General features: G+C 36.8%; 1 protein-coding gene across 5 annotated transcripts in view; it reads right to left on the reverse strand.

Annotated features, from left to right (window-relative positions):
- Window positions 1-24,001, reverse strand: part of LOC129775559 (ATP-binding cassette sub-family C member 4-like) — a 42,691-nt gene that overhangs the window by 13,770 nt on the left and 4,920 nt on the right. For 2 of the 5 annotated variants that reach the window (XM_055780421.1, XM_055780420.1), the window contains one exon: window positions 18,900-19,204. In XM_055780421.1, coding sequence (XP_055636396.1) covers window positions 18,900-19,084 — 185 coding nt within the window. In that variant the 5' untranslated portion in view covers window positions 19,085-19,204. Of the gene's footprint in view, window positions 1-18,899; window positions 19,319-24,001 lie in introns of all 5 variants that reach the window. The other 3 variants (XM_055780419.1, XM_055780418.1, XM_055780417.1) reach the window with 2 other exon arrangements.

Raw genomic sequence — 24,001 nt, forward strand, 5'->3', positions numbered from 1 at the left:
TTTACCATCCTTATGTCATCATCACTCGGTAAACACTGGTGGAGCGAACAAACAATATCCAACAAACAAAACGATCCTTTTCGGGGCTACCAAATCATTATCAAAGAGTTTAACGATGTAATTCTTCAAACATATCCAAAATCAACAGATAGCCTAACGGAATCCTACGTCAACTATGCGGTCGTGTCTCGGACACAACCTCTGTGATTTTTTTTTCATTGGCTCATTCGGAACAATTCCATGCTGAAAACGTCTATCCGCACAAATATCTCTCTTCAATTTGTGTTCTTCTATTTCTATGGGAAGGGTGGTAAAGACGGACACTCCAAGTGAAAAGTGATTTTTTTGGTGAATTTCACAAAAAATATATATCAATCTCACCACAAGTTGATGGTCTAGGTCTCTTTTTAATATAAAACTTGTCTTCGAAGCAAGAATTTTGAAAAGTGAATGTGTCCGGCGTTTTTGAAAAAACAAGACTCAATCGGGAAAGACGGACACCTGGGGTGGGAAGGATCACTAACTGAAAATACAAGTTTATGTAGGGGAGAGGGAGGCAAGTTGGCAAGGGAGGCAAGATGACGAATCGGTAATTTGACCCGTTGTAATGAAGGTAGCGCCACCTATTTTTTACTGAAGATGCATCATAACAAGTCCAAACTTTGTACTCGGTAACTCTGCCGAAAACGTTAACACAAAAAAAGTGAAAAAAAAGGAGAAAAAGCGTGATTTTGTTATTTTTTCCGTTTTTTCAAATTTCATTATCCACTTTATGAGAAAAGTTGAAATTTCAAAATAATTTTATACATGATAAAGGTACTCTATTGTACATAATCTATTTGTTTCCGGCGAGTTTCAATCATGATTTTTTTCCAGCTAATTTTTTTTTATTGAAAAAGTCGCTTGGGGGCAAGGGCAAGTTGGCGAACTGCAACATTATGTTAATTTTTGGTTTTTTATTGCAGATGGTTAGAACTTATAAGCGAAAAAGAGACCAATATTGGTCGGATACCAGTTTGGAGAATGTTATGAAAGCTATAGAAGAAGGTTTGTCTGTTCTGGGTGCTTCAAAACAGTTCGATGTGCCAGAACCAACTTTGAGACGCTATCGACGAAAATATCAAGACATGGAGGTTAGATTTTCAATTCAGCATTTGCGTTTCCATGTTCTTTATGCAAGAAATATTAAATCTGTATCAATTTCAGGATACGTCGTCCAATAAAGGCCGCTTTAAAGCCACATTCAGGTCCAGCTTCGAAGAATTGCCTATTCGTTTGCGGTTAAAAATGGCATAGAGCACCCTTTCAAAGGAACATGCGCTGGACGGACATGGGTTGAAATGTTTATGAAGGCTCATAAGCTATCTTTGAGAAAGCCAGAAAATACCTCAGCTCGATTAATGGCGTTCAATAAAGAAAATTGTGACTTATTTTTTCGAGCCTTGGGAGATATACGAGCTCAGTATCGTTTTCCTGCGTGTGACATTTACAGTGTTGATGAAAATGGCATTTCCACTGTTCCAACCAAGGATAAATAAATAATTGTTATTACATTTTGTTGATTTTTAGGTGACCAAACCATATTCGCCAACTTGCCACCAGGCATTCGCCATCTTGCCTCCATGTGGAGGCAAGATGGCGAATTCGACGCTTTTTACGAAAAGCTTTTGGGTGGACAAGTTTGTTAGTTTTTTTGCCTATCCAATAGATAATATGATAGAAAACACTTCAGGCTATATGAATGAGCATCAACATTAAAAAAAAATAATTCAAAGATCCAGGGCTCGCCAAAGCTTAACGTCGCCAACTTGCCTCCCTCTCCCCTATTCGATAAATTTTGGAGGTCTTCAAATATGCCTTAAAAATGATCTAACCAAAAGGCTAGACTAAAATCACCTAGAGAGGCTTATAATTTTTCTCATTTTTCATGTCTTCAACAGCTTCCGGCATTCGGATTGACCAATTCGGATTATGTATTAAAAAACCGCTGTGCTGATTCGTCCATCATATGTGGTTGCATTTGCAAACGTAGTTAGTGGGCATCTGTTAATAAAAGAAGGCGGAAATAATCAAATTGTTTTCAAAACAAAGTTTTTGTCTTTTGTCGGTGGAGTGTCCGTCCTACCCGACTTGATTAGTATTTTTTTTTCGTCCATATTTCTGGAGTAAACATGAAAAAAAATCACCACTGATTCAATAAACTGGAAGAAAAGTGATGGTAAAATGAATGGACAAAAGTTTACATCGAGTTGCTCTTTGTAGATTACTTTTATGTTTTTATTTACAACTAGCTGACCTGGCAATCTTCGTTATCAATAGCTTCAAACTTTCACGTTTTCTTACTATGAGCAAGTTCATGGGTCCAATTGCAGAACTGTTCATTGATTGATCTTCTAATTGACTCTGTTGAATTTATCTTTTACTATAAAATTCCTAGTATTTCTAACAAAACTCATCATTATAATATCAGATTATTTTCAGACACAATTCTCGTTCAAGATTTTTAAACCACTTGCAAATAACATGTTTCTCCGTTATATGGAATAAATGTTTTATACAGAAAATATGAAATAAAGACAGCTCTAAATCGGACAATTTCTTCCTCAGGTTCTGCAATTATCAACACATTCGACGATACTTTTTTATTGGTATAAATAGAAGAAGATATAGGAGTGCGTTTCATCACATTAAAATCCAATTCAAGTTTCGAACAAAGATCAATTTCGCTAACGCGAACACTAACAGAACTAACAGTATTTGTCACTGTGTAATTGTAGAACATATGGTAATTCAATTTTCCGAATTTTCCCTTTTTCCTTCAGAGTTTTCCGAAATTTTCAATTGTCATGTTTGGTTGGAATATTTTTGGTTGAAATATGTGTAATATTTTTATGGGACCCCCTCTCCATTCCTGATGAGGGAGGGGTGTTATACCATCATAGAAACATTTCTCATTCCCAAAAACCCTCATATCCCAAATTGTGCTTGATTAGTTCTCGAGTTATGCAGAAGTTTGTGTTTGTGTGTCCCCTGTAATTTGTGTTTCATTTGTATGGCAGCCCCCCTTAGAGAGGGGGTTGGAGAGTATAACCCCCCCAGCCCCTTAGAGTGGTGGGTTGAAAATCTAACCATCATAGAAACATTTATTGCACCCTAAAACCTCAATATGTCAAATTTCGTTTCGATTACTTGATTAATTCCCGAGTAATGTAGACATTTGTGTTTTATTTGTATGGCAGCCCCCCCTTCGAGAGGGGGGGGGACTCAAACTATCACGAAAACCTTCCCCGGCCCCAAAAAACCCCTACATACCAATTTTCATGTTGATCGGTTAAGTAGTTTCCGAGTCCATAAGAATCAGACAGACAGACAGAAAGAGTGGTAAAATTTGTGGAGTGGCAAAATTTGTGGAAACAAAGTGCTGTTAAAAATTTTTATCGCGGCGATTAGCACCAGTAAAATCATTTATGTGATCGACGCTAAAAGGATAAGTTTTTAATGTGTATTCTATGCTAGTAAACTGTAATCAAATTGCTGGGTTCAGCTGGTATTCAAGTAAATTACAACACTTTTCACTGCAGTAGTGGTAGTGTTTAGAGGAGCTTGAATACCTCACTCTTTGATTGAATTTGCTGCCGATACATAGTGTGTTCTCCCAGCACTTTCGACCAGCACGCGCTTGTGTTATTGTTTTTATTTTCATTTGCCTCGCACGGCCCGGCCGATGGCCGGTGCACACGCGGATTCTGTTGAGTGTATTGATATGGGTCTAGTAGATATGTGTAGCCGCTGCTGTGAGAAGATAGAAAATCCGAACACAGAAGCGATAGAGTGCTATGGCAAGTGCCATGAAACAATACACATTGTATGTTTGCCGAGCGCGGTGCGTGAAAATATCGATATATTGAAAAAAATTAAAAATGCAGTTTTCGTATGTGATACATGTCTTCTGCTACATGAAAATGGCTTTGGGAATAATCATTTTGATGATTCCGTAAGTAAAATTTTAAATAATATCAATGAGCTGAAATGTTTAGTTGACTTGGCCAACAACTTTGAGCTCAAAGTTAAAGAAGTATTAAGATCGGAAATTGGTAATTTATTGAAGAATAGTAATGATATTAACGCAGATGCAGAGGAAACACCACAGCGATACAATCTGCGTTCAAATTCGAAAAAGCGCCGTCGTGACGAGTCAGCAAATGAGAATAAAAACACAACACCGTTGAGTTTTGCTGCGGTCTTGAAGGATGCAGGGAAAACAACTAATGAAGGAGTATCCAATAAAAGGCCTAGTACGGTGAACAAAACCTAGACCAGGGAGAAAATCCTAATCATAAAACCAAAAACAAAGCAAGAATCAGACTTTACAAGAAAATTTTTTAAAAGAAAATGTCAATCCCAAGGGATTGAATATAAATGGTCTTCGAAACGGGAAAAACGGCTCTGTTGTTGTCTCTACTTCGGATAAAAACTCGATAGAGTTATTAAAGGTTAATTTTGAGAAAAAGTTGGGTCAGGACTATGAGGTTAAAATACCAGAAGCACTGAAACCGACGATCAAAGTAATTGGATTTAGTGAAGAATTAAATGAAAATGATTTAAAAATGACGTTGATGAAGCAAAACCCTTTGTTACAGAAAAATAAGCATTTTCAAGTTAGGAAAATATATTGTAACAATGCTGTGAGGTACAATAAATACAGTGCGATTATAGAAGTCGATGGGGATACATATAATAAAATGATGGAAGCCAAATCAGTATTTTGTGGTTTCGAAAAATGTCGGGTAATCGATGGTTTGATGATTCTGATGAAAATGGGATACTGGTAGATGAACAGTCAGGGTTTAGAAAAAATCACTCTTGTGAAACGGCTCTCAATTTGTTGCTCTTGAAGTGGAAACAGGCTATAGAGGCGAAGAAAGTAGTATTGGGTGTTTTTATTGATTTGAAACGGGCTTTTGAAACTATAGATCGACATAAGTTACTAAACTTGCTTTCCAATTATAATGTAACTGGACCTGTATTGAACTGGTTTGGAAGTTACCTGGAAGGGCGAACACAAATCACTATTTATAGGGACAGTAAATCATCGGCGGTACCAGTGAATCTGGGTGTGCCTCAAGGAAGTGTTCTGGGGCCGCTGCTTTTCTTGCTTTATATCAATGATATCAAACAGGTGTTAAATGGCAGTGACGTAAACTTATTTGCTGACGACACTGTTATTTTCGTTGTAGCTGATACATTGCAAGATTGCTACATAAAGATGAACCATGAACTGCTAAACTTAGACGAATGGTTGAAATGGAAGAAACTCAAGTTAAACATAAACAAAACGAAGTATATGGTAGTATCTACACGAAGTCTTGACAATGAAGGTCTTAATATAACTATTGATGGGCAAACGGTGGAAAGAGCATCATCGATCAAATATCTTGGCGTTATTCTTGACGAAACGCTGCACTTCGACGAACATATAAACTATACTATAAAGAAGGCAGCTCAAAAATATGGAGTGCTCTGTAGAATTAATCGATTCTTGACCTTTGAAAGTAAAATCACTATCTATAAGGCACTAATTGCTCCACATTTTGATTATTGTGCATCTGTGCTATTTCTTGCAAATAAGAGGCAAATGCAAAGAATGCAAATTGTGCAAAACAAGGCGATGCGCCTTACATTGAGATGTGATCGACTAACTCCACGAAGATTTATGCTCGAATGCCTGCAATGGATGTCAGTGAGTCAACGTATTAAGTACTGCACGCTTACGTTCATATATAAGATGACTAACGGTATGACACCGAATTATCTACAAAACACGATAACGTATGGGAGAGATATGCACCGATATAACACAAGACAAGCAAGTGACCTCAGAACCATGAACTTTCGAATGTCTTGTACCCAAAATTCGCTTTTTTACAGAGGATATCGACTTTACAATACATTACCAAATGAAGCAAAGACAGCAACAAATCTTCGAAGGTTCCGTAGTATTTGTAAAGAGTTTTTGAAGCATGATTTGGATTTGCAACCCAGTATAGAATCAATGTTAATCAATGTTAGCATGTAAGATAACGAAGTTATAACGGATATTTGTGTTTCTTAACTTATGACTATGATGATGATGGTATGTTAATTGTTTGCGGAACTTAAGTCGTATTTTTTTTCTTTAGTCGTACATACAAATTTAATTTTAAACAATAGTTTGAGCCCGCGCGCGTTTACACACATAGAGAAGCATGAGATTGAACATGAACAAATTTTTCTCGAATCAGATAAAAACGTTCCAACGGGTTTAATGTGGAAACCGGATTGAAGCTAGGGATAGCTCAACTGGAATACTCGTAGATTCATCTTTTCAACAGATAACGAGATTTTTCTGTGTTGTGGCGGATCTCATTGCAGATTTCAGGTGGATACGTTTATACTCCATGTTGAATGTAGGACCTGAAGTATCGGCTGGAATTAGGCTTAGGTTTGCTCAGCTGTCTGGTCTCGAAAACGATTAACCGACCGTTTTTGGGTATCCAGTGAAGCAGAAATTCCTTTGTAAATTCAAGGCTAATACTGACATAGGTATTGGGTTCAATTCCTGATCGGTCAAGGATTTTTTTTCGGGTTGAAAACATTCTTGACATGCCTTGGGATAAGTAATGGGCCTGAAGTATCGGCTAGAATTAGGCTTGGGTTTGCTCAGCTGCTTGAACTCGGAAACGATAGCATCGTGGCCGGGGATCTCATAAAGCGGGAATTCCCTTGTAAATTCGTGGCTAATACTGACATAGGTATTGGGTTCAATTCCCGATCGGTCTAGGGTCTTCCCGGGTTGGAAATTCTCCCGACATGCCATGGAATAAATGTGTCAAAATAATGATTTAAGTAGTTCTTTCGATTAGGAATGTATGCCTGTGATATAACCAGTTCATCTCTTTCTTGTTTTTTTTTAATTCAATATTTTAACTGGTTAGTTGTATAGTACAATAAATTTTAATATAAATATAATTATCAACAAGAGCTCGTTCAGCTCAAACTTTTGTAAGGGGACCATCATCATGATTTCATATAATGAATTATGTATTGTCTTTTGTGTGTGAGTGTGTCCTTTTTTATTACTCATTTTATCTTAAGACTGATGATGATGGTATTAATTGTTTTGTTTTGTTTTTTTTATTTAAATTCAATTTTTCAATTCAATTTAAAAAAATAAAATAATTGTGAAGTCTGCAATAGTTTGAGCCCGCGCGCGTTGTCAAACATAGAAATACTTGAGATCGAGCATAAGCAAAAGTAGTTTATCGCGAATAAAATAAAATCATTCCAAGGGGTTGTATGTGGAAATCGGAATGAAGCTAGGGATAGCTCAAACGGAATACTCGTAAATTCATCTTTTCAACAGATAATTATAACGAGATTTTTCTGTGTTGTGGCGGATCTCATTGCAGACTTCAGGTTGATACGTTTATACTCCATGTTGAATGTAGGACCTGAAGTATCGGCTGGAATTAGGCTTAGGTTTGCTCAGCTGTCTGGTCTCGAAAACGATTAACAGACCGTTTTCGGGTATCCAGTGAAGCAGGAATTCCTTTGTAAATTCAAGGCTAATACTGACATAGGTATTGGGTTCAATTCCTGATCGGTCAAGGATTTTTTCGGGTTGGAAACTTTCTTGACATGCCTTGGGATAAGTAGTTGGCCTGAAGTATCGGCTAGAATTAGGCTTGGGTTTGCTCAGCTGCTTGAACTCGGAAACGATAGAATCGTGGCCGGGGATCTGATAAAGCGGGAATTCCCTTATAAATTTGTGGCTAATACTGACATAGGTATTGGGTTCAATTCCCGATCGGTCTAGGGTCTTCCCGGGTTGGAAATTCTCTCGACATGCCATGGAATAAATACGATCAGATAAGGGCTTATATTGTTCTTTCGATTAGTAATCTATGTCTGCGAGATAACCAGTCCGTTTTCCTTTCAATTTCAATTTGCATACTGGTTAGTTAATGAAAAATATAAATACCGTAATATAATAATTATCAATAAGATAACTCGTCCCGCTCAAACCTTTGTAGGGGAATGAGGTGGGACCATCATCATAAAGGCTACGCGCTTGTGATCTTTTTCACTGACGGAGCATCCATTTTTGCCGTTCTTCACCTTCCGGTCGATGGTTAGATTCTCGAAGTATCGTTTTAGTACTCTGCTGACCGTGGATTGGAGGATTCCCAGCATCTTACCGATGTCCCGATGTGACAACTCCGGATTCTCGAAATGAGTGTACAAGATTAATTCACGACGCTCTTTTTCGTTCGACGACATTTTTCCAAATTTACGAAAAATTGACAGTGAAGCATGGCCAACGAGATCTATACACTCTTATCTGATTATAAGCGGAAGCTGAAGATATAATTCTTAAAAATTAAATTTCTACAGCGTTTTTTCCGTGATGCAATTTGATGTGACACACCCTTTATATATATAAAAAAAAGAAAGAAATCCATTTTTATATATATAGATTTTAACATAAAGCCAACCAGGTGTACACAGTGAGTGTCAAAGGTATTGGTGCACTGTATTGCAAGTTCGTACACAATTAAAATTTAAAATAAAAACGTAATTTATCAATTATACAAGGGTCTATCCTACCTTGTCCGTCTTTCCCGACTTTCCTCTTAATAAATAGAATTGAGGTGTTTCTCCCAAGAACGTTTTGTGGGGCAGCTAACAATAAAATACATTTTGGCAAAAAAAAAATTACGTAAAATCAACAATTTTACATCTCTACTTGAAAGAATTTTCAAAATTCTTCTTGGTGCTATGCTGGCACAACGACGACACAAAACGACGACGACGACAAAAAGAATGACCCGCGCTTCGTTTCACAGTAAGAAACAAAACATTACCGTTTTCTGTATTTTTGCATAAAACATATTGTTATTGTTTTAATGCACTTCCAAAGGTGCTAATACGAATATACAATTGCCTGTGACAAACTGTGAATGAGACCGCCGCGATGGATACTCAGCGCAATGCGGACTGAGAAATGAAATTCGATACATGGCCAGCTTGTATATTGTTCATGCAGCCCAGCCCAGTAGCCCAGACCTTACTTTGGGTGGAATACTCTGTATTTCAGAATAGGGTATTAAAAATTGGCTGGAATCATTGTTGGCTTCAAAAGATGAACGCCTCTTTCGCGGCAGAATCCGTAAATTGCTAGAAAGATGGAAAAAGGTAGTGGCTAGCGATTGCTAATATTTTAAATATTGGTTAAACTCATTTTATTATTAAAATAAATGTGTTATTCATGCAAAAAACGGAACGAAATAAGCCGCACACCAATTTTATATCCGAAGTGATAAACGAACGAATTGAATATAATAATGTTATAGTTCTACGTCAATAATGCGGTCGTGTCTTGGACACAACCCCCTATCTTGTTTAGTGTTAAACCAATCCCGAGATAGAGCTAACTTTTTGTTTTCGGATTTTGACCGAATCTAGCTTTCACTAGTTATTCACGATAGCACTTACGCTTCGATCCCCGTTTTTCGAAGAATGTTATAGTTCAACTTATTGTTGTTCAAGATAGCAAACGGTTTCACTATAAAAAGTTCGAATAGTACGAATCGAACATTTTTTTGGCGTGAAGGTAAAGGTACTACCGTTTAGAGTAGGAAACACATAACGTTGAGCATAATGAGGCTTGGTTTTGGTTGGGGTGGCATATTTTTCCAGGGTCGAAGCCACAAAAGGGACTCCATCAAAGTAGGATGGGATAAGGTATATCAGCTTTAATGAACAGAACATTGTAAGTCGTTATCCATCACTGACCACTTAGCCCCCAAACATCAAAGTAATTTCTATTCTAATTAATCGCTAAGTTGAATCTGTGCACTTCTCCTAAAATATGTGAATAGTCGTCCAAACTGATGATTTGTCAGATTGAATAAACTAAATTTCACGAGAAATTCCATAGATAAGATGCACCCAGAACATCGGCCGAATGGCTATCGAGGGAACGATTTCTATTTTCATTTATATTTTGACATGCGACAGCTCTATTAAAGTACAGGGTGGCTCAAAAGTCATGAAATTCTTCAAACATAAGATGACTATCAATACGACAAAAGTTATACTACCAAACAAGCAGGTGACCAAAACCAGTGGCGACCAGTTATTCATGAAAAATACAAATCCAAGATGGCTGCCACTACAAAATGGCGGACTATATATTTTCTCAAAACCTCATTAAAATGAGTATCAAATGAAAGGGCTTAACTAGTAGAATACGGTTATTTATGAAAAATGCAAATCCAAGATGGCTGCCACTACAAAATGGCGGACTACATATTAGATCAAAACCCCGTTAATATGGGTATCAAATGAAAGGGCTTGACAAGTAGAATACGATTATTTATAAAAAATGCAAATCCAAGATGGCTGTCACTACCAAATGGCGGACTACATATTTTCTCAAACCCCTATTATTATGGGTATCAAATGTAAGGGCTTGACTAGTAGAACACGGTCATTTATGAAAAATGCAAATCTATCGAAATCCTACCAAATTGCTGACTACATATTATGTCATAACCCCATTAATATGGATATCAAATGAAATGGGGCTTGACTATTAGAACACAGTTATTTATGAAAAATGCAAATCCAAGATGGCTGCCACTACCAAATGGCGGGCTACATATTTTCTCAAAACCCGATTAATATGAGTATCAAATGAAAGGGCTTGAATAGTAGATCACAGTAGATCATGAAAAATCCAAATCCAAGATGGCCGCAATCACAAAATAGCAAATTACTCTATTAAACGGTTTTATTTAAAATTTTAAAATTTTATTATTATTTGTTTGTATATCTGTAGGGTTGTCCCACATTATTAAAAATTTGACCAATAGGAACTGACCGAATTTATAAAACACTTCTATCTCTGCTGTCATTTTAAAACTGCTTATCTTGAAAAATCCAATCTGGCCACCGCTACAATATAGCTGATTCCATATCATCTAAAAAAAAAAGGTTGATTGAGATATGTGTATCAAACGAACGAACTTGACTTGGAGAACACACTATGTATTTTCTGCAATCCACTCAATATCGGTATCAAATGAAATTATTTGACTGATAGAATACAGTAGAATGGTTTTATTGTAGAGAAATATTCTAATGAAACAGATAATGTACTAAAACCTAGAAAATAAAATAAGCAAAAAAAACTTTTTATGTTAAACGGTTTAATTGTGATTAAACATAATAATGTACTAAAAGCTAGCAAATAATTAGGCAAGTAGCAGTTAGCAGTTATCACACCTCTCCTTCATTAGTCTAGGGCATTGATAAGACTAAAATAAAATCGTGAGGCATGTTGGATTTCCATTATCCACAATTAGCGACTTCCTCATATGTCCCACGATTGTATTTTAGTCTTATCAATGACCTGGACTAATGAAGGAGAGGTGTGATAACTGCTAACTGCTACTTGCCTAATTATTTTCTAGCTTTTAGTACATTATTATGTTTTAATCACAATTAAACCGTTTAACTTAAAAAGTTTTTTTTACTTATTTTATAATACTTGTACACCTGGCACCACCTAATATGATGTCGAATCAACAAAGAGCTTCGATCACTGCGAATTCGTTTAAGAATACAATTCTATAGTTTTTGCATGGTTTTTACTGGACTATTGTACCAATTATAAATCAGAAGATGCTGAAGCGCGCTTCGCTTTAAACTAGGATTAGGCAATCTTGGAAGATTCGGGAGATCGATTCTTCCATTTCGATTTCCGATTTTTTGGATCGAATCTCACCAAAAACCACTTGACAAATTTCATAAACATTGGATTCCTTTCAAGGTTGTCATATTAGTGGACGTAAATTTAGGAGAAACATTTTTGTAGGTTTGGTTATTAGGAAACAAGTGGTCACAAGTTATACCAAGTTATATCACATATCACATTCATTAGGCTGATAGTGAAAAATGTGACGAGATGGGATGATGACATCAGGTTCAGCTGAAGCATTCTTTTTCTAGAACTGGGATCCCTACCAAGATTTTGAATAAAAGCCAGACATATGATACAATTGGATCCAACGGGTCGGCTGAGTTTTAGATTTTAATTTATTTATTTAATTAAATAATTCCATGACGGTCGAAGATGAATTCCCTGGAAAATACATTTTTTTGGGCTTTCAAGTTTATTTTCAGAATCAAACTGAAAAGCCTCTGATGTTTGAATAGCAATATGAAATGTGTCTTCCATGTTTTTAGAAAAGACAACACTTATATAGAACAAGTAAATAAATTGGAAAAAAGGCATTCGGTATTTATCCGAAGTTCATTTTTTCATATACATTTCATCGTCCATCAAAATACATCCTTGGTCAATAGTTGGTCGTACAGTTTCCTTGCATGGGTTTCGGCAAGCTTTTTCAGCGTTCTGTTAAAATGTTTAATGCATCATTGATGCATCTTTTGAAATATAAGTCCACCTCAAGGCTTCCGGGTGCTCATACACTATTTGACCGAAGCCAAATATTTGACTCTTTTTGACAGATAAAATTTGAGCAACGTGTACTGATCAAATATCTTCGACACAAAACACGTCAAGCAAATATTCAGTTATTGAATGCCTAAAATATTTTTTGGGCCCGTTCGTCAAACCTGTCGATGCATGGTTAGGTTACCTTAAATATTTCAGTCGAATTTTTTCAATGTTCGATGTTTAACATTGTTTGACAATGATGATAATTAAAGTGTTTGCACAAATATTAAACCACACTTTGTCTGTTAAAAAGTGTCAAATATTTGTCCTCTGGACAAAGAATGAACGGCACTCTTAACAGTTGGATGATGCAAGGAGATCAAATATCAAATATTTGGATTAATTGATTGAGCTTTATGCTCAATCGTTTAATGTTACTTCATGCTGAAGTTCTCGATGCCTTTATGCTCAAAACGTTCATAAGAGAAAATTGGAATGGCTGTGCAGATATCGACAGACTGGCCTGATAGTTTTAAGCTGAATCATCATGATTGTAGCATTATAAAAAAGTGACAAGAAAAAAAAGGAATAGAAAAACGAAGCGCTTGGTCATACACATCTAATCTTTGAAAGACGCGAGTGGTCATGTTCTTCGTTCCTTACCGCTGATCTATAACTTGTATTAGGAAAAAGATCTCAAAAACATAATCGCTTCGGGAAACTATTCAATAATTCATCGTATTGGAGGTCACGAACTAACAAATTTACTCTTCGTATATTGTTGACCTGGTTATCCTTTGGAAACGGAAGTAGCGCATATAATACGAAGAGGTAAACACGGTGTGAAAAGGGGATCCACGCTTTTAGCTGATAACGCTTATCATTGAAAAAAGAGGGTTAGATGTGTTAGAGGTGTGTCTGAATAAATCAGCTCATTTTTTATCGATCTCGATCGTAGCATTTTTCTCCAGTTGAAATAATTGATCTCCGGAATGAACACAAGTTAAAATAACTTAGGCATAGTCTGATATCGAATTTTGCTTGATGTTCTAACTAATTGAATAGCGTCACCAACCGCGGAAGGCAAATGTCATTTATTACCCGTCATTGGAGCGTGCAATTTCATTAGTTAGCTCCACGTCAAGTGGAGACAGCGTAACTGTCGCTGATGACGACGATAATGACGGAGCAGTTTTTCAATTTACTCTCGGGCCTTGTGTGGATCAACAGTGACAGTGGGCACCGGAGAAGAAGCATCGATATCGCGTTTCTATCAGCGTGTGTATATATCAGCAGCTCGCTCGCGCATCCATTCAGTATCCACTTTCAACTGCTATGATAGTTAGTTGATTTGATAACTTGAGGGTGTAATTGTCCAACGTCGGAAGCAAAAAAAGGGATACATATCAAGAGGAGCAGACTAATTTACATACAATCGATTCAATTTCAGTAAAAACTAATCAATTAAAAAAATCCATTTGGAAATCCCTTTGATGTGCAAAATCAGGGGTCTTCGTAGCCACATTGGGTGCGATCGCTCGTGAGTTCAAAACTCACGACCCTCATCGACCATCTTTCATCGACCCTCGACCATCAAGAAAAACATCGAGCTGTTGTAGTATTAACAACACAACAATGATCATATCAACTATATCCGCTGTCCGGTCTACTGGACGATGGAAGAACAGAAGGAATATTTTTACGCCTAAATTTCTGCTGTGTTATTTACAATTTGTAGATAACATAAACATGTAACATGTACACGATAAAATCCGGTTCGGTTACAGCTACTGCGGCCCGTGGGCCCCTTGTGGTTCAGTGAGCTCTTCTTGTTGGCTCATCTGGCGTTAGTTTATTCTAAACTATTATATTTTGGGTGGGTAGGAATAACGAAAAGCCAAGAAATCATTTACTATTTTATTTGACGCAGGACTACGTAGTCCTTTCGGTAACGGTTTAGTTTTCCAAATTGGCGTTTTCCAAGTAATTTAAATTTTTCAAGAAATTTTAAAGCTTTTATAATTCATACCACGATCATCATTATTCACAGTCACAGTCTCGATCCAGCTAGCACAGTGGTTTTCAACCATTTTTGCTCCATTCCCCCATTTACGAAAATTAATCCCAGTGCATTCCCTCTATCAGTATTTTGTAAGAAAATCTGTATACTCAATGAAATAATAGAATGCAGACGGGTTTCATGTTATATTCGCAATAAATTTGACTTTGTACTTGTATCTGATCACAAAAAAGAGATGGCACCTGAATTGCGCCTGAACGGCTTCCGCCAAAAACTAATTCTTGAGAGCGTTGTCGAAAAGCACACCTCATGTCATCTTCGATATCCACTCTGTTATGGTGTTTCCATCAGTAGCATTGTAAGAAATCCACATAAATACTACGCAAAAAACAACAACGCTCGTAACGCTTATTCCGCATATCAGGATGAAAATCGATCATTTGTAGATCGATGAGTTTGTTCTGAAATCGGTCCGATACTTTCGCCACTGCCAGTTGGAAGGGATTTCAAACTTTGTCAAATCGGAACGGATTTAAAACCTTGTCCAGTCGGAAAGGATTTCAAACCCTGTCCAAATCGGCGTTATTTGAAATAAGGAAAATATGTTTCAAGTTTGACTTGTTGTAAAAAATCTAGAAAAATGCTTTTTAATGGTCTTCTGTACTGTTTCGTAGTATGTGCAATCATCATTCACTGAAGAAAATCTTTCAAACATTGTGAAATTGTTCAATTGAACATAACATTTCAAATTTGGAAATGTTTGCCGAAGATCGCAAATTTGACCATATCCTAGAAAGTTTTGTTGCAATGTTTGCTAATCATTGTCATCTTCAAAGCGAAGTAAATGTGCAATATTCTCTTGCCCAATCCCCCCCTTTTGATGACCAAACTCCCCACTATTGGGGAACTCTCCACCGGTTAAAAATCACTGAGCTAGTAGATAACCAGACAGAAATGATACAATTTATATATATATATATATATATATATATATATATATATATATATATATATAATGGATTTCTGTCTGTCTGTCTGTCTGGTTCTTATGGACTCGGAAACTACTGAGCCGATCAACATGAAAATTAGTACGTAGGGGTTTTTGGGGCCGGGGAAGGTTTTCGTGATAGTTTGAGACCCCTCCCCCTCTCTAAGGTGGGGCTGCCATACAAATTAAGCACAAATTTCTGCATTACTCGGGAATTAATCAAGCAACTGAAACGAAATTTGGCATATGGAGGTTTTAGGGTGCAATAAATGATTTTATGGTGGTTGGACTCTCCACCCCACTCTTTAAGGAGGGCTGCCATACAAATGAAACATAAATTTCTGCATTACTCGAGAATTAATCAAGCAAATAAAACCACATGAGGCATATTGAGGTTTTAGGGTGCAATAAATGTTTCTATGGTTGTTAGACTCTTCACCCCCCTCTCTAACGGGGGAATGCCATACAAATGAAACACATATTTCTGCATTACTCGAGAATTAATCAAGCAAACGGAACCAAATTTGGCATGTGGAGGTTTTAGGGGGCATGAAATATTTTTAAGGTGGTTCAACACTCCTCCCACCTTTCTAAGGAGGGGGGGCTGCCATAGAAATGAAGCAAATGGAGCTAAATTTAGGATGTGAGGGTTTTTGGGTACGAGAAATGTTTCTATGATCGTATGACACCCTTTCCTCCTCTGGAAAGGAGAGAAGGTCCCATAAAAATAATGCACAATTGAAAATTTTCGGAAAACTCTAAAGAAAAATGGAAAAATTCGAAAAATTCAATTCGCATGTGTTCTACTATTACATATTGATAAGCGTTGTTTGTCCATTTGATGTTTGCTGTAACGCAATTGATCTTCGTTCGGAAGTGGAAATGGATCTTAATGTGATAAAACGCACTCTTATATCGTCTTCTATCTATAAAAATAAAAAAGAATCGCCGAATGTGTTGATAAGAGCAAAACTCGAGAAAGGAGTTGTCCGATTTAGGGCTGTCTTCATTCTATCATATTTTCTGTATTAAACATTTATTCCATGTAGAGGAGAAATATGTTATTGCAGATGCAGAATGAATCTTGCACGAGAATTTTGTCTGAAAATAATCTTTGAAATAATCTGATTTTATAATGTCGAGTTTTGGTAGAAGTACTGAAATTTTATAATAAAAAATAATTTTAAAGAGTAGATTAGAAGATCAATCAATGAACAGTTTTACGATTGGACCCATGAACGTTCGCTGAGTAGGAAAACGTGGAAGTGATAACAAAAAATAAATTTTAGGCGGGACGAAGTTTGCCGGGTCAGCTGGTGGAAGATAAATATCGCACACAGTGGTGTAATTTTGTTTGGTGGAGTCATGGCGTTCGTGCCGTCTGGTGGAGAGTGTTTAGTATTTTTCATCACGTTTTTTTTCTGCATCTGTATATATAAACTGCATCTATATATATAAACAATCTATAAATATGCTTGAAACTTCATCGAAGTCAAGATTGGTCATGTGTTGATGTATGTCTTTGGATAGCCGTAAAAGCACTATAAATGTTATGCTCGCCCGGGCCAACCTCTGTTTTTATTTTGCTGAACGGACGTGCAAAATTCTCAGTATTCATTCTCAGAATATGCGCGAAGTAAGCATAATACAGAGTCTGCACTGACGGGCAGAAGAAAAATATTAAATAGGTCGTACCGGGTCGGTTTTCATACCGCTATGTGGATTGGTTGATTGGTTGTGCCTGAATGAATCATCCATACGAATTGTTGATTTTATGAGTTATCAAATAGATAACGGTGGTGGCGGAACAAATGTGTAATCTTGGGTCGCACTGTGTCTATTACGAATAGAATATTTGCGATGAATACTGAGTACGCTACGTGCATAGTCAACACAAATCTCGTATACTGTTCTCGCGAGAACAAAAATGATTCATGAATCACCCATCGTAGACTGGCAACAATTAGGAAAACTAAACAAAACACTTGGCCTTGAGAAAGGCCATTTAGAGAGACTCGTTGCCACCTGTCCACCTGTCAGGATGACTGATAATTCGTGTATGACTTATTTTGTGACTTTTTCCGTCCGATCAATTAATTTTCGTGAATTCGAATTGTTTCCGGCTTAGAAGGGAAGAAGTTATCCTCCTTCATAATACGGGCAACGGGCATACGGGAATACGGGCATGTTAAGAAGAACTTCAATTGTTTCCTTGGAAACTCATGTTTTCCAAAACTTCAATGCAGTTTCTTGCAATTCAATACACTGTTTTTCGAGAAAATCGGCCAAATGTTTAACAAAAAAGTGTTTTTCAATATTTTTACTGAAATTAAAACAGACCAAAAGGTAGAACTTTTTATTCAATGTGGGTAATATGGACATATAATGCGGGACAAGTTCGTAAATTTATTGCTCGTGAAAGGAAGATAATTTTATTCTCCTTCATCGTTTGTTTGTCCAGCAACTGACAAAAGTGTTTTTCCATCACTTTCCATCATTCATTGGATGTGATCTGAGCATTTCACTGTTCATTTTAACTCCATCAGTACAATTAATTCAATAATTTGAATTTTCCACTAACATATGAACATATGAAGTCACCTAATATCGCTTCTCTATTAACTCACAAACCGAAATATAACTATCAGTGAATTGAATTTTGAAATTCAATATATCTAATTATCGAATATTGAAGCCGCAATAATCACATCCACGCGCATGAACACGAATAATTTTCGGTTTTTCTTTCCTTTTTCCACTTTTGAATAAATGTGATGAATAATAGAGACTTCAAACTTGTCAGTTCATTCGCCTCTTAAATAACATGAAGAAGGAATTCTCATTAACAGAAGTATGAAATTCACAATGTAACTATACAAATAAACCACCTGCCCATATTACCCCCGCTATCCGTCTTACCCGTACCTACACTAGCGCAGTTTGAATAGGGAATTCATCTTAACCCATTGTCAGTATACATATCGTCTTCTAATTATCTCTTGTTTAGATGGATTCAGCACAGCTTAAGTAGTTTCTAAAATGATTCTTTCGAATCTTACACATTTTTATGAGTTGTCATTTTTTAGGTATATCACAACAAAAAGTTCCAATTAATTTTGCCAACTCAATGAACGAGTTGGTGTGAAGTCTTCTCACTAGAGATGGTGAAATGAAATATCTGAAGTATATTTTGTATACTTTTTTCACAATTATAATGTGATCGATAATAACTTTTTGACGATTCATAACTAAAATTCAAAATAAATAACCTTATAGCGATGAGAAACAGAATCCATATACACATACATCACTGTAAACATAATGCCCGATGCCGGCGATAACAATTGATCAATTGACATCACGGCTGGTTCGGCCAGTTTACTTACTTTTCAAGGCGATCTCCTAATGCATCCGATCGATCTGCATCCAGAGGACGAAACAAGTCCTGCAGTTCTAGCACTTTACTGTATCCTTTCTTGAACAGATCTATCGTCCACCAAAACGTTGCTATTGATAGAAAATTGGCTTTTTCACGTGGATTAATATCGAGCTTTCTTCTGATCGATTCCATGCTTGCATCACTTGATCACGCCAATTCTCTTTGAAACTATCTCACAAACTATACAGCACATCTACCGCACACAGGACATTCGCGTTCCGATCACGTTAATACTAATTGCACTGTTTCGTGCTACTAGAACATAGAGAAAGGAAACGTAGCACTTTACTCAACGACTTCAACCGATGGAATGATAAGACTTCTAGCGGGTACGGTTCCCTCGAAAGCATTCTCGTTTGGGGCTGACTATGGCGCACACTTTGTTATACACACAAACATAGCCGATGGACGACGTTCGATATCTTATCTCCAGAAGGTAGCGCCGAATTTGGACAAACGCTACTGCATCCATTCGATCGAGCGCTCTGAATCTCGACGGAATTTTCGTGAGCATCCTAGTTTAGAACGTTAATATTGCTCTTTAATTGATATAGTTAATCAGCGTTCATCGCAACGTGAAATGCGTTGGGCTACATCTCGTCGAATTGTTTGTCACGGTCATATTATTATTAGATTAGTTATCTTGCGTGTGGTGGTAGTTTCATATCATTGGAAAATGATTCAGCGTTTCTCTTCAATTAGATACTGCGCGCCGCATGCTGAGTGCTGACAAACTGTGATAAAACATTTTACTGTATCATTTTAGATGTAATAATAGCCATATCATTCTCAAACTAACATTATAGTGATTCCCCTTATCATCACGTTATTTGTGTTTATTCTAAGATTGATTCGGCTTCCGGGCAAGTGAAATATTCTTATTTCCACGAAAACATAGAATGATCTTCCTCCCTCGGGAGACCCGATGCGTCTGCCTATCATTCAAGACGCCACAGGTTCAGACACGTTCTTAATAACCACTATTTGTTTAAGTAATTTTGAATTATTTTTATTTCATTATTTGACCCAACAAATATACTAGGGAATCGATAGTTTAAGTCACCCATCCATGCTCATGAAATGCATACATTATCAGTTCTTCATAATTTGGATTTATTTGTATCTAAGTCTTATCATTCTGCAGAAGAGCTATTATATACCAAATTAATCCACCACTGCCCTGTCTGTACTCGATTTTTTGAACTAAAAATCCAAAAATCCAAAATTCTTTCGGCCTTGAGAAAGGTGATATGATCGCTATATGGATGAACGATGAATCGTGAATGACTTATGAATGACTGATTTCCGATTGATAATTTTTCGTGAATTCGAGCATTGTTTCCAGGTTGAAAGTGGCGTCAAAGTGCAACGTAACTTAAGTCGTATGTGAAGAAATATTTTCCAGCTGTGAAAGCTGTGTTCCTCGGTAGAAAACTGAAGGTGAAAATTTGATCCGCATTATTTCTTTAGAAAATTATGTTTTTGGAAGCGTTGGAGATGTTATTTTTTGAAACTACCTGGATATGCAATCATTTTAGTGTTTCAGTTTCGCTCTAGAAAGCAAGCAACTCACATGTACCGTTACATGCTGAGAGTTAATTTGAGAATCTTCTCAAATTGGTATTGCTTTGTGAATCGTTCGCGCCTCTCATTCAGTGCTAGCATCCATTCATCGTTCCTTGTCAGTGCTATCAAATATTTGTACTAAAGAGTTTCATTCTCAAGGCAAGGTGTAGAGGCATGATTTTTGGACGATTTTCGAGCTCTCAAAAACTAAAACAAATAACATTTTTAATATTCATTATTTAATTTTTTTGTTTATTGATCTTTTATGAATACAAGCAAAAATGATTCAAATTTTAAAAAATGTTCTGCCATACAAATGAAACACAAATTTCTGCATTACTCGAGAATTAATCAAGCATCCTTTCCCCTCTCTAGAGAGGGGGAGGAGGGTGCTGAACAACTCGAGAACTCATCAAACAAATGAAATCAAACTTAGCATACAGAGGTTTTAGGGATCGATAAACGTTTCTATGTTAGTTCGACACTTCTCCCCCCTCTCTAAAGGGGGGATTCCATACAAATGAAACACAAATTTCTGCATAACTCGAGAACTAATCAAGTAAATGAAGCCAAATTTGGGATGTGAGGGTTTTTCGGTACGAGAAATGTTTCTATGATGGTATGACACCCCTTCCTCCTCTGGAAAGGAGAGGGGGTCCGATAAAAACAATGCACATATTTCAACCAAACCTATTCCAACCAAACATGACAGTTGAAAATTTTCGGAAAACTATGAAGGAAAATGGGAAAATTCGAAAAATTCAATTCGCATGCGTTCTACAATTACATTTTGACAAGCGTTGTTAGTCCATTTGATGTTTGCGGTAACAAAATTGATCTTCGTTCGAAAGTGAAAATGGATTTGATTGTGATAAAACGCACTCCTATATCGTCTTCTATCTATATAAATAAAAATCGCCGAATGTGTTGATAAGAGCAAAACTCGAGAAAGGAATTGTCCGATTTAGGACTGTTTTCATTCTATCATATTTTCTGTATCAAACATTTATTCCATGTAACGGAGAAACATGTTATGTGCAAGTGGATGAAATCTTGAACGCGAATTGTATCTGAAAATAATCCGATATTATAATGTCGAGTTTTGGTAGAAGTACGGACATTTTCTAGTAAAAATAATGTTAAAGGGTAGATTAGAAGATCAATCAATGAACAGTTATGCGATTGGACCCATGAACGTGCACTTAGTAAGAAAACGTGGAGGTGATAACGAAAAATAAACTTTGGGCGGGACGAAGTTTGCCGGGTCAGCTAGTGCTGATATAAATGTTCATCTAGGTAAACAAACTAAAATGCGCTGCGGAGATCAGATGTGTTGGTATTGATTCAGCAGAAATAACAAATGTTCGTTATGGCCAACGTTCGATTTTTCGAACACTTCAATTTCCGGACATACTGGTTTTGAAACAAATTTATTGCCCAATAAAGTTATACAAAATAGAAAATTGATGATAAGTGGTAGCTTCTTAGCTTTAGCTATATTTTGGTGCAAAACCTTACCGTTGCATTCCAAAGACATGAAAAATTATCAAAGTTGCTGTTCGATTTTTCAAACGATTGGCGCAAAATGGGTTACAATTAAGAGTAACTTTTTACTCACTACTTTGCTCTGCTAGTTGATCCGTTTCTTCTCAGTGTCGACTTGCGATATCGGAAGAATGCAGAAGTAACCCATTTTGAAATTGACGTTTGAAAGGTCGTAGAAGCGTACGACAGAAGAATAAGGCCAATCTCTCATTTTAATAGATTATGTAACAAATATTGCTGTCTTTCTAGAACAAGTTACTAACCAATGTGACGAACGGTTCATCATCTCTATAAGAATCAAATGTTAATTCCAGAAATTTTGGTAGAAACTGGGTTGATGAAATCATTTCACGGAACGACAATAGCTGTGTGTTAGGCAAATGACAAAGCAAGGTAAATCTCAGTGAGAGATTGCTGCAGTTCTGAAAGATCGAAAACATTCGTGTTCAATGCCCTCAGTGATCCGAAATTACGCTGAGCAGCAGATTGAGACTACAAAGTTGGCAAAATAGGAAAAGATCTCTACAATGCTTCATGGATTCGAATAACATAACCAGCTAGAAAACTCAGCGTGCTGAAATGCTGCATCTGGGAAATAAACCTCAGAAGGTTTTTTGAAATCTACACCCAAACTAGTGTTGGCAGAAAACATGTCATCTTTGGCAGAAATGGTGCCATTTAGTGTGCTGGAGGGTCAAATGCGCAAATAATGAGCTCTTTTAAAAGCTTAAAAATCGTTTGTATGTATGCGTGCAGACATATTTTTCTGTTTCTCTTTTCTCATTTAATTTGGGATTGTACCAAAAAAAAGTCCATACGATGTCAATGGGGATCGAACCAAGGCCGGCTGGAATGCAAAGCTATTTTACACGACCACGCTATCCACATGGCTAATGATGCTTCAGCAGTTGTTCAGCAAATACGTGATAATATTGCACCTGATTATAAAATGAAGTTGGGAAGTGTTTTCTAAGAGTAAAAAACGAGCGCATTAAGGAGAACAATATCTATCTCGGTCTGGGCCGTGTATGTGGCAAAGTATGCGGAAAGCTTATTGGTCTTTTGTTTCGCTCGCTCGTATTAATCTTATATTGCTGTACCATGTATATAATACAAATGCTTACCAGTATTTGTGAGTCATGACATTTTCTGTTATGTTATGTCTCATTCAATGTCATAAATCGGGATGACAAAACATGAGCTGAAAATGAATTTTGGGTATAGGCTTATACTCTGGAGTAGTTTTGAGCAGGGTCCAACATTTTCGAGAATAAAAAATGAAAATCGACGCTCCTCTCAGTCGCTTCGCTTTGACTAGAACAACTTCGGAATTCGCCGTCAACATGACTTGAATTGACGAGCTTTAAGAGCGAGGATGACTGATTAACTATTCTAGCAAATGGCTATTCTACTGACGTGATGAATGAATACAAATCTGCCTCTTCATTCAATCTGAATTAAATCCACCGCTACTACTCCCCTGACATGAATCTTGTTATCCGCGTACACAATCTTATTTTCACGTCCATATGAAGTGAAACGAAAACTTGATGTGGGATGCAAAAAAAGTAGTTACATCATTAATGGACGTCTCTATTGTTTACCCACCGTGAACTCAAACATCGATACATGTATGCGTGATACATGAGAGAGAGAAATGAATTCAGTCTGGGGGGAGTCACTTCAATATGCAATGAAGTCCATTTGACGGGGAAGAGTGATGAGATAGTCGAGTCGTAGAGGGAGATAGTAATTAAACGCTGAGTCATGTTGACGGAGAAACTGCAAAAAAACGAAACAAGCAAAAAGCAAAAACGCATCTCCAATTAAATGCGAAGGCGGACTTCTTCATGGTCCGCTGACTATCCTCAGCTAAATATGACTTTTCCGAGACACAAACATACAATCAAGGTACATAATGTGTGATTTGATTTACCT

This window comes from Toxorhynchites rutilus, chromosome 3 (genome assembly GCF_029784135.1).
Source record: "Toxorhynchites rutilus septentrionalis strain SRP chromosome 3, ASM2978413v1, whole genome shotgun sequence".
Classification (NCBI taxonomy): Eukaryota; Metazoa; Arthropoda; class Insecta; order Diptera; family Culicidae; genus Toxorhynchites; species Toxorhynchites rutilus.